Source organism: Diorhabda sublineata, chromosome 8, assembly GCF_026230105.1.
Source record: "Diorhabda sublineata isolate icDioSubl1.1 chromosome 8, icDioSubl1.1, whole genome shotgun sequence".
NCBI lineage: Eukaryota > Metazoa > Arthropoda > Insecta > Coleoptera > Chrysomelidae > Diorhabda > Diorhabda sublineata.
The window spans coordinates 2,776,739-2,794,990 of record NC_079481.1 but is presented as its reverse complement, the minus strand read 5'-3'; the positions used below and the strand labels follow the sequence as shown (position 1 = coordinate 2,794,990).

At 30.4% G+C, this 18,252-nt stretch overlaps 2 protein-coding genes across 2 annotated transcripts; both read right to left on the bottom strand.

The window, feature by feature from the left end:
- Positions 1-1,088: 1,088 nt before the first annotated feature.
- Positions 1,089-7,648, bottom strand: LOC130447841 (zinc finger protein 729-like). The gene is made up of 4 exons (XM_056784877.1): positions 6,312-7,648; positions 3,829-5,571; positions 2,402-2,737; positions 1,089-2,140 (listed from the first exon to the last, which is right to left on the bottom strand). Exons 1-4 carry the CDS (start codon positions 6,610-6,612, stop codon positions 1,089-1,091), a joined length of 3,432 nt encoding a protein of 1,143 aa, XP_056640855.1. The 5' UTR covers positions 6,613-7,648.
- Positions 7,649-8,507: 859 nt separating this feature from the next.
- Positions 8,508-18,179, bottom strand: LOC130447838 (zinc finger protein 845-like). The gene is made up of 5 exons (XM_056784872.1): positions 17,727-18,179; positions 15,030-16,747; positions 13,568-13,616; positions 11,013-11,330; positions 8,508-10,168 (listed from the first exon to the last, which is right to left on the bottom strand). Exons 1-5 carry the CDS (start codon positions 18,025-18,027, stop codon positions 8,508-8,510), a joined length of 4,047 nt encoding a protein of 1,348 aa, XP_056640850.1. The 5' UTR covers positions 18,028-18,179.
- Positions 18,180-18,252: the final 73 nt, after the last annotated feature.

The following is an 18,252-nucleotide window of genomic DNA, read 5'->3' as shown; positions in this document are numbered from 1 at the left end:
CTTCCTCTTTTTCCTGTGTAGTTTCCTGCACACTATGGGCATTGTTTTAAAACTGTCCACTGTTATTACTTCTTTCGCCTCTATTCAAAGAACATTCTGCTCTCTTTTGACAGATTTCGTCACATAAATGGCGTCTAACAGGAAAATTTTCCCCATTACCACTTCCTGACTTGTTTCCTGTACTTGAACACGCTTTACTTACACTATAACTATTATTATAGCCACCTCTGTATATTCCAGGCTTCTTTAAAAGTTCGGCGACATAAACGATGCATTTTGATTTTATTTTTGTTCAAGTTTTTTCGAATATGGGTTCTATAAGCTTTTGTTTTTACCGACTCCAGAATATTTGATCAATACTGTATTATTAAGGATCTGACATAACATCAGACTTTTCCCACTTTTCCAAGTTCTATGTTTTGGTCTGGTCGATTTGAAGAGTAGTTAGAACTTTTTAGAACATAATTTTACTCTAAGCTCCACATAAGAGTACCATTGTTTCACAGAATAGGGCGATTTCGCCGCCATTTCCCCATGCATCTTTTAATCAATAAATATTTTCTTAATGTTAAATCTAAGCATTTTTTGTACATTAATGTCATAACTGGTTAAAAATAAATTTTTTAAACTAAATACGTGTAGTCTATAAACCTATACAAATTTACAAATAACAAAAAATTTACTTTAGTAGTTGAGGGTTGACATAATTAAAAAAAAATAAATGAAAAAAATACAATATAAAGAACTATATGTAAAAAATGCATTTAATAATGGTAAAACATTCGTATCATTTTTATGATATCAAAAAATTAATTATTTTGCCTTTTTTTATTCTATATAGTTTTTTAATTAACAGTCATTGCAAGAAATGGTATATAGGTTATGTTGAATGGCTATTCTCCTGTGTGAATACATATATTTACTTTTAAATAGCTTTAATTAGAAAATTGTTTCAAAAATATGTCATAATTGAATGTATTTTCTCCTGTATTTATTTATCTATCAAATATCTGTATCCACATTTGCTTTTTCTCCTATATGACTAATGAAATGTGTCCTCAAATTACATTTTTGTGAAAAATTAAACTTCAATGGTTTTTCTCCTGTAAATTTATGCAAAAGTTTTCTCCTGTATGACTTCGCAAATGTCTCTTCAAATTACTTTTATCTGAAAAAGTTTTTAAACAAATTTCACATTTGAAAGGTTTTTCTCCTGTATGGATATGCAAATGTGTTTTCAAACTAATTTTCCTTGAAAATGGTTTTAAACAAATATCACATTTGAATGGCTTTTCTCCTGTATGGTTAAGCAAATGTTTTTTCAAATCACTTGACTGTGAAAAGGTTTTAAAACAAATATCACATTTGAATGGCTTTTCTCCTGAATGAGTATAAGAATGTATTTTCAAACCATTCATACGTGAAAAAGTTTTAAAACAAATTTCACATTTGAATGGCTTTTCTCCTGTATGACTACGAAAATGTGTCTTCAAATCACTTGACTGTGAAAAAGTTTTAGAACAAATATCACATTTAAATGACTTTTCTCCTGAATGACTTTTCAAATGTCTCTTCAAACCACTCCTCTGCGAAAAAGTCTTAGAACAAATATCACATTTGAATGGCTTTTCTTCTGTACAGCTGCACAAATGTGTCTTCAAGTAACTTGTATATGGAAAAGTTTTCAAACAAATGTCACACTTAAATCGCTTTTCTCTCTTGTGACTAAGCATATGTATATTTAAATTACTTTTATAAGAGAATGGTTTGCTACAAATGTCACATTTGAATTGTTTTGTTGTAGTGTAACTATGTAAATGCATATTTGAATTAGTTTGAATTGATTCTAAATTATCGGTAACATCCAACTGGTTTGTGGTATCCTGCAGTTCCACTTTGAGTTCATGTTCAACTACTTCAATTTCATCTTTTATATCAATATTTTCCATAATACATGTATCACTTTTACTTTTATGGTGCTTTCTAATTTTGGAAAATTTGCTTCCTTTTATACAATGATTTATTGCCAAGTGGTATAACAATTCTTCTTGTTTTGTATATAAATTCCCACAATATACACATATCATTAACCCCATAGAATTTGGCTGCCAATATTTTCCATCTTTCATCAGTCCTGTAACTGTTAAAGACAATTTTTTAAATAATTTGTTGGAGATTCACAATATTTATTAGTATTATACAATGGTGTCTAGTAACAGGAAAAGGAACCTAAATAATTTGATAAAAAGCACATCACAAATATCCAGAAATAGAAGAAAAGAAGTGTGCATGTAGCCCAGTCAGAGCTATATATCATCATGATATATTTAGTTACATCTTACTACTTACCCATTATTGAATAAAAAATATACTAAAGCAGTCATAAATTAGTTCAACTCACCTTTTAATTTAATTTTCTTTCTATGGGTAGCTTTCGAATATCCCGGCTTGTTTAGTTTGAATTGAGTACTCGAAATGTTCCTTGTTGTTTCATTAGTTACATCCACATTGTTATCAAATATCTCAGTTGTATTCAAGTCATCGTTGATTTCTTGTTTGATTGAGTGAATTGTATTTACTTGTTCATTTCTATTTTGAATTTTTATTGTAGGTACTTCGTCAATTAATTCTTGTTTTATATCGATACTTGATAAAAAATTATCGTGGATATCAATTTCTTCTTCAAGATTTTGGATATCCATTTCTCTGTTAATAACCTTTCCTGTATTATCGTGTTCTTAATTATATCAATTAAATTAGTAAAAAAAATGTATTTTAACGATAATAATACACGTATAACCTCAATACATGTAGGTTAGTTAAAACCACAGAAGTATAGGAATTTTGTTACAACCTTGGAACCTCTCGGAACAAATGGTTAACACGAACATGATTACGTTCACCAAAGTGCTGAATTTGAACGAATCTCAGTTTTATTTACGGTCTGACTTCAAAACAGTTTAATGTTTCCTTGATTGGTGTTATTATTTCTTATATTCGTATTTTTATTATTAAGACTACTTATATAACTCAAATATTTTATTATTCACTTATTACATTGCCCAGTGATACCCACATACAGAAAATAAGTATTAAAACTATATAGTTGATCGAATGTAATTACTTCTTTCGCCTTGAACATGCATTACTTACACTATAACTATTATTATAGCCACCTCTGTATATTCCAGGCTTCTTTAAAAGTTCGTCGACATAAACGCGGCATTTTTGTTCAACTTTTTTCGAATATGCGTTCTATAAGTTTCTCATGTTGCTTTTGTCTTTACCGCCTCCAAAATATTTGATCAATACTGTATTATTAAGGATCTGACATAACATCAGACTTTTCCCACTTTTCTAAGTTCGATGTTTTCGTCTGGTCGAATTGAATAGTTAGAACTTTTTAGAACATAATTTTACTCTAAGCTCCCCATAAGAGTACCATTGTTTCATAGAATAGGGTGATTTCGCCGCCATTTCCCCCATGCTAATTGAGACATTATTTTAGAATTTGGTTTCCCGTCCTAACCTCAATTTTTTATCTACTAAATTTTCCTGCAATTTCCACAGATATTCCTTTGTTTCCTTATTTATACTAGTTAGGTCATAAATTTTATAATCCAATTTTTGTTACAGGTCAAGGTGTTATTGTTAATGATAATATTAAGAAGACAAATTTTAATTTTTTATTCAATCTTTTAATCAATAAATATTTTCTTAATGTTAAATCTAAAAATTTTTTTGTTCCTTGATGAATATATGACTAATCGAATATGTACACAAATTACAATTGTGAGATAAATTTTGTAACAATTATAGCACATCAATGGTTTTCCTCTTGTACATTTTCGCAAATGTTTTCTCCTGTATGACTACACAAATGTGTCGTCAAATTGATTTTCCGTGAAAATGGTTTCGAACAAATATCACATTTGAATGGCTTTCCCCCCGTATGACTTTGCAAATGTCTCTTCAAATTACTTCTATCTGAAAAAGTTTTTAAACAAATTTCACATTTGAATGGCTTTTCTCCTGTATGTATACGTGAATGCCTATTCAAATTACTTATCTGTGAAAAAGATTTCAAACAAATGTCACATTTAAATGGCTTTTCTCCTGTATGAATACACAAATGTGCATTGAAATCAATGGACTGTAAAAAAGTTGTAAAACAAATATCACATTTGAATGGCTTTTCTCTTGTATGACTAGGCAAATGTCTCTTCAAATTACTTCTGTCTGAAAAAGTTTTGAAACAAACGTCACATTTGAATGGTTTTTCTCCTGTGTGACTATGCAAATGCGTCTTCAAAAGAATTTTCTGTGAAAATGGTTTCAAACAAATATCACATTTGAATGGTTTTTCTCCTGTATGAGTACGCAAATGTCTCTTCAATCCGCTCTTTTCTGAAAAAGTTTTCAAACAAACATCACATTTGAAAGGCTTTTCTCCTGTATGGATACGCAAATGTGCCTTCAAATGACTTGTATCTGAAAAAGTTTTCAAACAAATGTCACATTTGAATGGCTTTTCTGCTGTATGACTATGAAAATGTCTTTTTAAATTTATTTTCCATGTAAATGTTTTCAAACAAATATCACATTTGAATGGCTTCTCTCCTGTATGACTATGCAAATGTCTCTTCAAAATACTCTTATCTGAAAAAGTTTTTAAGCAAATGTCACATTTGAATGGTTTTGTTCCTGTATGACTACATAAATGTGTCTTCAAATTAATTTTCCGTGAAAATGGTTTCAAACAAATATCACATTTGAATGGCTTTTCTCCTGTATGGTTACGCAAATGTTTCTTTAAATCACTTGACTGTGGAAAAGTTTTAAAACAAATGTCACATTTGAATGGCTTTTCTCCCGTATGAGTATACGAATGTATTTTCAAACCATTCCTACGTGAAAAAGTTTTAAAACAAACTTCGCATTTGAATGGCTTCTCTCCTGTATGACTGCGCAAATGTGACTTCAAATCACTTGACTGTGAAAAACTTTTAGAACAAATATCACATTTGAATGATTTTTCTCCTGTATGATTATACAAATGTCTCTTCAAACCACTTCTCTGTGAAAAAGTTTTAGAACAAATGTCACATCTGAAGGGCTTTTCTCCTGGGTGATTATGCATTTTTATGTTTGAATTACTTTTATAAGAGAAGAGGCTCCTACCAATATCACATTTGAATGGTTTAGTCCTTGTGTAAGTATGTAAATGCATGTTTGATTTGGTTTGAATTGATTTCAAACGCTTATGTAAATTTGAGTTTGAATTATTGATAACATCCAACTGGTTTAAGGTGTCCTGCAGCTCTACTTTCAATTTATGTTCAATCACTTCAATTTCATCTTTAATATTAATATTTCCCACAATACATGTATTACTTTTAGTTTTATGGTGCATTCTAATCTTGGAAAATTTGTTTCCTTTTATACAATGATTTATTGCCAAGTGGTATAACAATTCTTCTTGTTTTGTATATAAATTCCCACAATATACACATATCATTAACCCCATAGAATTTGGTTGCAAATGTTTCCAATCTCTTATCAGTCCTGTAACTGTTAAAGACAAATTTTTAAATTAATTTAGTTGAAAAATATTTATAGACATATGCATTTTATTGGTAAAAATAGTAGCATGAAAATGTAAGTTGAAATTAGAAATAATAGTGTCCAGTAATAAGAAAGGGAACCTAGATCATTTTAAAAAAAGCACATCAAAATATCCAAGAATAATAGAAAAGAAGTGATGATGATAAGTGCCATTAGATGTAGTTTTATAGTTTTTCCAGGGGTACCTTTCTTTGACCGTCTCAACCCCTGTAGATTGTTCCATTAATTCTTACATAGCTTATGTAATTTGTACAGGCCTTACCAAACCTTATGACAATGGAGCTCAGAGTTCTAATGGCTGCTTGGTTATCCGAGATAATAATCTATTTGTGATAATTCCAAGAGCCAATAATAGCAATTATTCATTATTTGTATCAGAAAGCTGTTTAATTGTTATTAAATACTTATTGAAATGATAGACAAAGATATCATTAAGAACAAAAAATGTTATTGCAGCTTATTATAATCCCCATAAATAAATCTATAAGCCATCAGTGGAATTAAGAATATGACATTTGAAACAAATAAGACATATTCTATAAAACACTGTTAAAGATTAAATTATGATTCTGCAATAAACAAAAATGAAACCAATAGTAGTCACAACTTCCTCCTGATTATTGATTAAAAAATATTCTCAAGACTTACATGTAACACGGTGGTAGTCATAAATCAGTTCAACTCACCTTTTAATTTAATTCCCTTTCTATGGGTAGCTTCCGAATATCCCGGTTTGTTTAGTTTGAATTGAGTACTCGAAATGTTCCTTATTGTTTTATTAAGTACATCCACATTATTATCAAATATCTCAGTTGTATTCAAGTCATCGTTGATTTCTTGTTTGATCGAGTGAATTGTATTTACTTGTTCATTTCTATTTTGAATTTCTATTGTAGGTACTTCGTCAATTAATTCTTGTTTTATATCGATACTTGATGAAAAATTATCGTGGATATCAGTTTCTTCTTCAAGATTTTGGATATCCATTTCTCTGTTAATAACCTTTCCTGTATTATTGTGTTCTTAATTTTATCAATTAAAATAGTAAACAAATGTATTGATAACCATTATATTAACAATAATAAAACACGTATAACCTCAATACATGTACATGTAGGTTAGTTAAAACCACATAAAAAGTATAGGGGTTTTGTTACAACCATGGAAACTTTTGGAATAAATGGTTAATATACGGTCACCAAAGTTTGAATGTGAACCAATCTTAGTTTTGTTTGCGGTCTGCCTCCAAATCAATTTACTGTTCTTTTCGTTAGTGTTATTATTCCTTAAATTTGTATCTTTATTATTAAGAGTACTTATATATAACTCAAATATTTTATAGCATTTGTACATTCGTGGTTATCAAGCTGCCATCTCTCATTACATTGCTCAGTGGTACCAACATACATAAAATAAGTATTAAAACTATAGAATTGGTCGGATATATACCTAAGACTAAACATAAAACTAACTACAGAAATATTTTTTTAATAAAGCTCACAATCCTTAAAATAAGGTTTTTGTTGTACGACTACACTAAGCGATTTTTTTAAATATTTCAGCATCCGGATGATCAAAGTCACAAATTAATTATCTGCACTATCTCCACCCTTTTCTCACTCAATTGCATTTATAGGAAATGAGCAATCGCTTGAATATATTTATATAGACAATTTCACTAACTGTTACTCTCTTTCCTTCCATTTCCGGGTCAGATTCTAAAGAATCTTCCGATTTAGTTTTAATGTAAACTTCATTTGTCAAATTTTCACCTTGCGTTAAATTGTGAATTACAGTTTCTACAGAAATAATTATTCCTTAATTCATCTCGGAAAAGATAGCAGTGACATTGTCATAATCATCATTATTTAAATTATATCCTTGGCTTCTTCAAGAAAAAGTTGAAATCCCCACTACCACTTCCTGACTTGTTTTCTTTACTTGAACATGCATTACTTACACTATAACTATTATTATAGCTATCTCTGCATATTCCAGGCTTCTTTAAAAGTTCGTCGACATAAACGCGGCATTTTGATTTTATTTTTGTTCAACTTTTCTCGAATATGGGTTCTATAAGCTTTTGTTTTTACCGCCTCCAGAATATTTGATCAATACTGTATTATAAAGGATCTGACTTTAGTATCAGACTTTTCCAAGTTCGATGTTTTTTTCTGGTCGAATAGGGGAGTAATTAGAACTTTATAAAAAATAACTTCACTCTATTGATTATTAAGATTATTTTACAATTTAGTTTCCCGTCCTAACCTCAATTTTTTATATATCAAATTTTCCTGCAATTTCCACAGATATTCCTTATTTATACTAGTTAGGTCATAAATTTTATAATTCAATTTTTGTTACAGGTCAAGGTGTTAATTGTTAATGATAATATTAAGAGGAGACATTTCAATTTTTTGTTCAATCTTTTAATCAACAAATATTTTCTTAATGTTAAATCTAAGCATTTTTTTGTTCCTTAATGACCCAAATGACAAAAAAATTACTTTAGAATCTGTTGAAAAAATTGTGACCTCACGGTAGCACCTACTAACGTGAGTATGAATAAACGAAAGTAGTTGAGAGTTGAAATAATTTAAAAAATGCCCTTAATAATGATTCATATCATAATAATGATATCAAAAAATTAATTATTTTGCCTTTTTTTATTCCATAGTTTTTTAATTTCAGTCATTTTAAGAGAAGGTATACAGGTATGTTGAATGGCTATTCTCCTGTGTGAATACATACATTTACTTTTAAATAGCTTTAATAAGAAAATTGTTTCAAAAAAATATCATAATTTATTGTGTATTGTATCACTAATCAAATATGAACACATATTAGGATTGTAGATAAATTTTTGTAACAATTATCACACATCAATGGTTTTTCTCTTGTACATTTTCGCAAATGTTTTCTCCTGTACTACACAAGTGTGTCGTCAAATTAATTTTCCGTGAAAACGGTTTCAAACAAATATCACATTTGAATGGCTTTTCTCCTGTATGGATACGCAAATGTTTTTTCAAATCACTTGACTGCCGAAAAGTTTTAAAACAAATGTCACATTTGAATGGCTTTTCTCCTGTATGGATACGCAAATGTTTCTTTAAATCACAAGACTGTGGAAAAGTTTTAAAACAAATGTCACATTTGAATGGCTTTTCTCCCGTATGAGTATACGAATGTATTTTAAAACCATTCCTACATGAAAAAGTTTTAAAACAAACTTCACATTTGAATGGCTTTTCTCCTGTATGGATACGCAAATGTTTTTTTAAATCACTTGACTGTGGAAAAGTTTTAAAACAAATGTCACATTTGAATGGCTTTTCTCCCATATGAGTATATGAATGTATTTTCAAACCATTCCTACGTAAAAAAGTTTTAAAACAAACTTCGCATTTGAATGGCTTCTCTCCTGTATGACTGCGCAAATGTGCCTTCAAATCACTTAACTGTGAAAAAGTTTTAGAACAAATTTCACATTTGAATGATTTTTCTCTTGTATGATTATACAAATGTCTCTTCAAATTACTTCTATCTGAAAAAGTTTTGAAACAAACGTCACATTTGAATGGTTTTTCTCCTGTGTGACTATGCAAATGCGTCTTCAAAAGAATTTTCTGTGAAAATGGTTTCAAACAAATATAGCATTTGAATGGCCTTTCTCCTGTATGACTTCGCAAATGTCTCTTTATATTACTTTTATCTGAAAAAGTTTTTAAACAAATTTCACATTTGAAAGGCTTTTCTCCTGTATGGATACGCAAATGCCTATTCAATTTACTTTTCTGTGAAAACGTTTTCAAACAAATGTCACATTTGAATTGCTTTTCTACTGTATGGATACACAAATATCTCTTCAAAATACTTCTATCTGAAAAACTTTTCAAACAAATGTTACATTTGAACGGCTTTTCTGCTGTATGACTATGAAAATGTTTTTTTAAATTAATTTTCCTTGTAAATGATTTTAAACAAATATCACATTTGAATGGCTTTTCTCCAGTATGATTACGCAAATGTGTCTTCAAAACATATTTCTGTGAAAAGGTTTTAGAACAAATATCACATTTGAAGGGCTTTTCTCCTGGGTGATTATGCATTTTTATATTTGAATTACTTTTATAAGAGAATAGGCTCCTACCAATATCACATTTGAATGGTTTAGTCCTTGTGTAAGTATGTAAATGCATGTTTGAATTGGTTTGAATTGATTTCAAATGCTTATGTAAACTTGAGTTTAGATTATCAGTAAGATCAAACTGATTTATGGTGTCCTGCAGCTCCACTTTCAATTCATGTTCAATTACTTCAATTTCATCTTTTATATCAATATTTTCCATAATACATGTATCACTTTTACTTTTATGGTGCTTTCTAATTTTGGAAAATTTGTATCCTTTTATACAATGATTTATTGCCAAGTGGTATAACAATTCTTCTTGTTCTGTATATAAATTCCCACAATATACACATATCATTAACCCCATAGAATTTGGTTGCGAATGTTTTCCATCTCTTATCAGTCCTGTAACTGTTAAAGGAAAATGTTTAAATAATTAGTTGAAAGATTCAAAATATTTATAGACTTATGCATTTTATTGGTAAAAATAGTAGCAACAAAATTTAAGCTGAAATTAGAAATTAATACAATAGTGTCTAGTAATAAGAAAGGAACCTAAATAATTTGAAAAAATCACATCAAAATATCCAGGAATAATAGAAAAGAAGTGTGCATGTAGATCAGTGAGAATTATACATCATGATGATAAGGGCTATTAAATGTAGTTTTATAGTTTTTCCAGGAGTAACTTTCTTTGACTGTCTCAACCCCTGTAGATTGTTCCATTAATTCTTCTCACATAGCTTACTTAATTTGTACAGGCCTTACCAAACCTTATGACATTGGAGCTCAGAGATCTAATGGCTGCTTGGCTATCCGAGATGATAATCTATTTGTCATAATTCCAGGCGCCAATAATAGCAATTATTCATTATTTGTGTCAGAAAGTTGTTAAATTTTTTTACATACTTATTAAAATGATAGACCAAGATATTATTATCAACATAAAATATTATACTTATTGCAGATTATTAAAATTCCCATATATAAATTTAAAAGCCATCATTGGAATTAAGAACATGAAATTTGAAATAAATAAGACATATTTTATACCTTAACATGTATAACACTGTTAAAGATTCAATTATGATTGAAATCTCTTCAGATGTTAGTTTTTAATTGATGAGATAATTTAGCATTCTGCAATAAAAAAATGAAACCATATGTAGTTACATCTTCCTCCCCATTCTTGCTTAAAAAATATTCTCAAGACTTATATGTAATACGGGAGCAATCATAAATCAGTTCAACTCACCTTTTAATTTAATTCCGTTTCTATGGGCAGCTTTCGAATATCCCGCTCCGTTTACTATGAATTGAGTATTCGAAATGTTCCTTTTTGGTTTATCCACAAATATTTGATTTGTATTGAAGTCATCGTTGATTTCTTGTTTGATAGAGTGAATTTCATTTATTTGTTCATTTGTATTTTGAATTTCTATTGTAGATATTACGTCAATCAATTTTTGTTTTATATCTATACTTGTCACAGAATTATCCTCGATATCAATTTCTCCTTCAAGATTTTGGATATCCATTTCTCTGTTAATAACCTTTCCTGTATTATCGTGTTCTTAATTATATCAATTAAATTATTAAAAAAATGTATTTTTACTATAATAAAACACGTATAACCTCAATACATGTAGGTTAGTTAAAACCACAGAAGTATAGGAATTTTGTTACAACCTTGGAACCTTTTGGAACAAATGGTTAACACGAACATGATTACGTTCACCAAGGTGCTGAATTTGAACGAATCTCAGTTTTGTTTGCAGTCTGACTCCAAATCAATTTAGTGTTTCTTTGATTGGTGTTATTATTCCTTATATTCGTATTTTTATTATTAAGACTACTTATATAACTCAAATATTTTATTATTCACTTATTACATTTCCCAGTACAGAAAATAAGTAGTAAAACTATATAGTTGGTCGATTATGTACCTAAGACCAAACATAAAAGGATTTTTTTTAATAGAGTTCGTAATATTTAAAATAAAGTTTTTTATTGTACGACAGCTGCGTTCCTTTGGCATGAAATCATAGGTAATTTTAAGTTCAATAACTTATTCACTTAAAAGTTCACGAAGCACATTTCATTTCTCATTCCCATCTAAGAGGTGGTCGTGAAAGAGTGAGGAGCTGCTACTGGAGGCGCCGAGTATTCACACTCCAGTGTAGAAGTCTCGAAACCGCCACTTCAATGGTGGCCGTGATAGTGCCTTCAGCCAAACGAGTAGAAAAATTTTTTACCGGAGTTGTTGAACGCGCACGTGGTAATTGGCTAACGCGAGATATGAACACCGCAAACCTTTACCGTAGTGGTTAGTTTTCGCACTAAAGCCATTTTTAAAAATATTGTCAGCATCCGAATTATCAAAGTCACAAATTAATTATCTGCACAGTCTTCACTTTTATCACTCAATTGCATTTATAGAAAATGAGCAATCGCTTGAATGTATTTATATACACAATGTCACTAATTTTGCTTGCGGACATAATCAAGCAACTTCAGGGGTGTCGACCTCTGGACCTGTGGCTTTATTGTTCAACCCCAAAAATGATTCGTGTATCTGATCCATAGAATTTTTATATAGGCAGCTCTCGGACTATTATGTTATCAACCATGCCCAATCACAATGCTTATGGTCAGCTAAGCGTCATTTTAGAGTTTTCACTAGGAGTGAAATGGAAAAATTCTAAGACATTACCTGGTAAGTAACGGTGAATCTACAGCTTCACAAGTACGGCAAACTTTCCAAATTAAATGATGTGAAAACAATAAAACAAACAATATGTAAAAAAAGCGTTTAATAATTGTGAAAAATTGATTACTTTCCTGTGATTACACATATTTACTTTATTAGAAACGGGTTTCAAACAAATGTCATAATTAAATGGATTTTAACCATCTATACATCTTGGGTAAACCACTCAGTAATTGGCCGTTTTACCTTAAATAAAGTGTTAGCTAGCAGGGAACAAAAAATTGTACACCAGAAAGTAAATGCAGATTCACACGGTTGCAAGTGCTGTTGGAAAAGTAGCTCCACCAATGGTTGTTTTCAATTATGACAGAATACCTCAACTACGCCTGTGGTTGGTTGCTGGGTGGATAGAGTAGCCTGGTGACTGCCACTGCCGGTCCCAAGCCCGGGTAAAGGAGGAGGGTTATCAGCAACCTGCCGGACGTAAATAGAATTTATCTGCTCACAGATCCAACGATCAGTTTCGGAATAGGTCGGTCCAAGCGGTCACGAACTCGACTAGAAATTGACATTGATAGGCTCAAAGGGAAAAGAAGCATCGAAATACCGAAACGAGTAGCAGCAGGAGTTGGAATAATCGTTGAAGAAGAAGAAGACGGAATACCTCGTGACATATCTGACAGTGTCCCCGGCTCCTGGTCGATAGGTAAATCATAGTCGGACCGGATGAACCGCGCAACATTTTATAAATACGTTACCAACACTTTCTATCCTTGGCTTCTTCAAGAAAAAGTTGAAATTTACGGGTATACATCTCATCTCATCTCACCTATTACACTAGCAAATTTTGTGGTGATCCAGGTATTGATATTTTAGTTCCACTGTGTCCAAACGTGGCACACTTAATACAACCTATGAACGTTGCCATCTTTAGAACACTAAAAGAAGGCTGAAAACTTGCAGTGCAAGAATGGTGCAGTGCATCACTTGGAAAATTCTATTTTGAAAGGAAAAGGTTTTTGTTCTTTGTTAAATCAAATTCTGGAGTCGAATCACCAAGGAAATTCTAAAAAATGTTTTTAGAAAATGTGGTTTGGTACCTTGGAGCATATAAGTGGTAGAGAGAGACTCCCAAAATAAAAGTCTCACCTGAAATGAATATGAATAGGAACTGAGATTTTTAAGGACACAAGAGCTTCAATGCCACCATACTTGAGTGGTGTGGAGATTTACAACATTTGTCCTTATTTAATTTGTACCAAAAGGCGAAAATGATAATTACAGAAATAAAAAAACTGATGAAGGTAGAAGCAATAATAATGGGGATAAGAAGAATGGACAAGCACTGATTTTGAGAATGTCTTGGACGTCACAGGTTCATCCAATAGCGTTAATCGAAAAACACCAGAACACCCATAGAAAAAATTATATAAATCAAAGGATTCTCCAAGCAATTTGAGTACCAACACACCAAATGAACAAAAGCCGGCTGCAGCTACAGAAGAGAAGAACAGTAATGACCGTAAAAAGGAAAAGAGAAAGTCAGTAGTTGATGGTCAGTTAATACCAAATCCATTAAAAAAAGTTCTGGCAAGGGGAGAGAGAGGGAAAGAAAAGAAGAGATAAAAAAGAAAACAAAAAGGCGTAAAATAGAGTCTTCCACAGATTTAGAGGAAGAGGAAGAATGGGAAGAGTCCGGATCTAATTACGATTTTGGAGCAGAATTTGAAATAATGAGCCTTGATGAACAAAAAACTGTATTTAAACTTACTGAAACAGATGTCAGCATCATAGCTCAAGAACAAATTTTATAAGGACTTCCTACTCAAGTAATGAAAGACAGTGCAGAAGATAGGCTGAGATACGAATTTTCCATGGAAATAAATCATATTTGTAGGGGTAAACGACCATTACCTATCTTGGTCTGCTATTTATTGATTTTTTTGTTATTTCGTGATGACCATGTAGTTCAAATAGGTTTTACTGCTTCCATCAGTTTTAGACTAATTTGTCAATTCAACCCTTAGTCGTTTAAAGATCTTTTTTAAATAATTGTTTCTTATTTAGATCCAATTTTCTATTGAATAAATCCTAATGATTATACATTATACCTACCTACAAATAATATAAATTAAAAAAAGTTTTGTTTCTAAACTACCCACTTTTGAAAATATATTATATAACTATATACATACCTACTTATATGTTATTTTTGTATCTCAGAGCATGGAGTTTATTCTACATAAAAAATAACACAAATTTATTTTTTCTTGCTCGCTTGCTTTCTGTGTCCAATAACTAGAAAAACGGGAGCCAATTGTTGACTAGAGGAAGGCCAATGACTAGGTTGTCGCATCCAGAGAACTGATCAATTAATTATACACAATTTACTATCTAGTAAGTAAAAATAGCACTCATTTCAAACAATTTTACATCATGTCAGTTGGTGAAATAAAATGGGCCTTTAAATCCACTTATTAGATTGGGAGGCCAATCATTGAGTGGTTTACCCTATCAATTATTTATCTGTGAATAAGTTACCGAACAAATGTCACATTAGAATGGCTTTTCTCCTGTATGGATATTCATATGTGTCTTTAAAACATGTTTATGTGAAAATGGTTTCAAACAGATGTCACATTTGAATGGCTTTTCTCCTGTATGACTACGCATATGTGTCTTCATGTGACCTTTATGTGAAAAAGATTTCAAACAAATATCACATTTAAATGGTTTTTCTCCTGTATGATTACGCAAATGTGTCTTCAAAACATGTTTCTGAGAAAATAGTTTCAAACAAATGTCACATTTAAATGGCTTTTCTCCTGTATGCCTACGCAAATGTTTCTTCAAATTATTCCTATCTGAAAACGTTTTGAAACAAATATCACATTTAAATGGTTTTTCTCCAGTATGATTACGCAAATGTGTCTTCAAAACATGTTTCTGTAAAAATGGTTTCAAGCAGATGTCACATTTGAATGGCTTTTCTCCTGTATGACCACGCAAATGTGTCTTCAAGTAACCTTTATGTGAAAAAGTTTTCAAACAAATATCACATTTGAATGGCTTCTCTCCTGTATGGATATTCAAATGTGTCTTCAAATTGATTTTTGATGAAAATTGTTTCATACAAATCTCACATTTGAATGGCTTTTCTCCTGTATGACTGCGCATATGTGTCCTCAAATTACTTCTATCTGAAAAATTTTTCAAACAAATGTCACATTTGAATGGCTTTTCTCCTGTATGACTACGCAAATGTGACTTCAAGTTTCCTTTACGTGCAAAATTTTTCAAACAAATGTCACATTTGAATGGCTTTTCTCCTGTATGACCACGCAAATGGGTCTTGAAGTTTTCTTCACGTGAAAAATTTTTCAAACAAATGTCACACTGAAATGGCTTTTCTCCTGTATGACTACGAAAATGTGCCTTCAACTCAATTGACTGTGAAAAAGTTTTGAAACAAAATTCACATTTGAATGGCTTTTCTCCTGTATGACTGCGCAAATGTTTCTTCAAGTTACCTTTATGGGAAAAAGTTTTTAAACAAATGTCACATTTGAATGGCTTTTCTCCTGTATGTCTACGCAAATGTACCTTCAAGTGACCTTTATATGAAAAACTTTTTAAACAAATATCACATTGGAAAGGCTTTTCTCCTGTATGATTACGTAAATGTTCCTTCAAAACATGTTTCCGTGAAAATGGTTTCAAACAAATGTCACATTTGAATGGCTTTTCTCCTGTATGACTATGCAAATGTCTCTTCAAACCACTGTGCTGTGAAAAAGTTTTATAACAAATATCACACTTAAAAGGCTTATTTCCTATGTGAGTATTCATATGTATATTCAAATTATTTTCATAAGAGAAAAGTTTCCTACTGATATCAAATTTTAATGGTTTTGGGATTGTGTAAGTATGTGAATGAATATATGAATTGTTTTGAATTGATTTCAAACCCTTATTTACACTTGAGTTCAAATTATCGGTAACATCCAACTGGTTTTTAATGTCCTTCAGCTCCACTTTCAATTCATGTTCAATTACTTCAATTTCATCTTTTATATCAACATTTTCCATAATACATGTATCACTTTTAGTTTTATGGTGAATTTTTATCTTATAAAAATTGTTTACTTTTATACAATGATTGATTGTTATGTGGCATAACAATTCTACTTGTTTCGTGTATAAATTCCCACAATATACACATATCATTAACCCCATAGCATTTGGCTGCAAGTATTTTCCATCTCTCATCAACCCTACAACTGTTAAAAACATATTTTCAAATAAGTTGTTAAAATAATTAGAATATTTATAGACATATGTATATTATTGGTAAAAATAGTAGCATGAAAAAGTAAAATGAAGTTTGAAATTAAGTGTGTGTCTGTGTCTAGAAACAGGAATAGGAACCTCAATAATTTAAAAAAAAGCACATTAAAAATATCACAGAAACAATACAAAAAAAGTGTGCTGTAGATTGTTCCTGTAATTGGAGCTCAGAGCTCTAATGGCTGCTTGGCTATCAGAGATGATAATCTCCAGTTTGCGATAATTCCAAGAGCCAATCAATAACAATTATTCATTTATTTGTGTTATAAAGCTGTTCAAAATGTTTATATATACTTCTTCAACTGAAAGAAGAAGATATCATGAAGCACAGAAAATATTGTGATGATAAGGGTCAATATTATTGGTTTTATAGTTTTCCAGGAGTATCTTTGCTTGCCTCCCCTCTGTAGATTGATTCAGTAATTCTTCTTAGCTAGCTCATATAACTTGTCCATGCATTACAAAACTTGCTAGGATCTTATGACATTGGAGTTCAGAGCTTTGTAATAATTCTAATGGACAATAATAAAAATTATTCATTTATTTATGTCTGAAAGTTTTTATATGTACTTATAAACTGATAGAGATAAATATCATAAAAGACATAAAATCTTCTACCTATTGCAGATTATTATGATCGCCATATATAAATTGAGAATTGGAATTAAGAACATGAAATTTGAAATAAATAAGACATATTTTGAACCATACCATGTATAACACTGTTAAAGATTTGATTACATTTATAATCTCTCTAGATATTAGTTTTTAATTGATAAAGAAATATTTTAGTATTCTACAAAAAATGGAAACGAAAGCAAATGTAGTTTCATCTTTCTCATTATTGTTGAATGAAAATATACCAAAGACTTATATGTAACACTGGAGCAGTCATAAATCAGTTCAACTCACCATTTGATTTAATTCCCTTTCTATGGGCACCTTTCGAATATCCCGGTTTATTTAGTATGAATTGAGTAATCGAAATGCTGCTTTTTGTTTTATTAGTTGCATCCACATTGTTATCAAATATTTTATTTGTATTCAAGTCATCGTCGATTTCTTGTTTGATTGAATGAATTTCATTTATTTGTTCATTTGTATTTTGAATTTTTATTGTAGATACTTCGTCAATTAAGTCTTTTTTTATATCGATATTTAACAGGAAATCATCGTGGTTATCTATTTCTTGTTTAACATTTTGGACGTCCATTTCTTTGTTAATAACCTTTCATGTATTTTCGTGCTCTTAATTGTATCACTTTAATTAGTAAAAAATGTATTAACAATCATTATTTAAATAATATATAAAACAAATACAACTTCAATACAGACAAAAGTAGGTTAGTTGAAACCATAGAAAAAGTAGAACCCTGTTACAACCTTAGAACCTTTTGAAAGAAAATATTCAACACGAACATGATTACGTTCAACAGAA

Coding starts and splice junctions, on each gene's coding strand:
- LOC130447838 (XM_056784872.1), bottom strand. CDS start 18,027: ATGGACGTCCAAAATGTTAAACAAGAAATAGATAACCACGATGATTTC. Junction 16,748..17,726: donor AAAGGGAATTAAATCAAATG/GTGAGTTGAACT, acceptor TGTTTTTAACAG/TTGTAGGGTTGATGAGAGAT. Junction 10,169..11,012: donor AAACGGAATTAAATTAAAAG/GTGAGTTGAACT, acceptor TTCCTTTAACAG/TTACAGGACTGATAAGAGAT.
- LOC130447841 (XM_056784877.1), bottom strand. CDS start 6,612: ATGGATATCCAAAATCTTGAAGAAGAAACTGATATCCACGATAATTTT. Junction 5,572..6,311: donor AAAGGGAATTAAATTAAAAG/GTGAGTTGAACT, acceptor TGTCTTTAACAG/TTACAGGACTGATAAGAGAT. Junction 2,141..2,401: donor AAAGAAAATTAAATTAAAAG/GTGAGTTGAACT, acceptor TGTCTTTAACAG/TTACAGGACTGATGAAAGAT.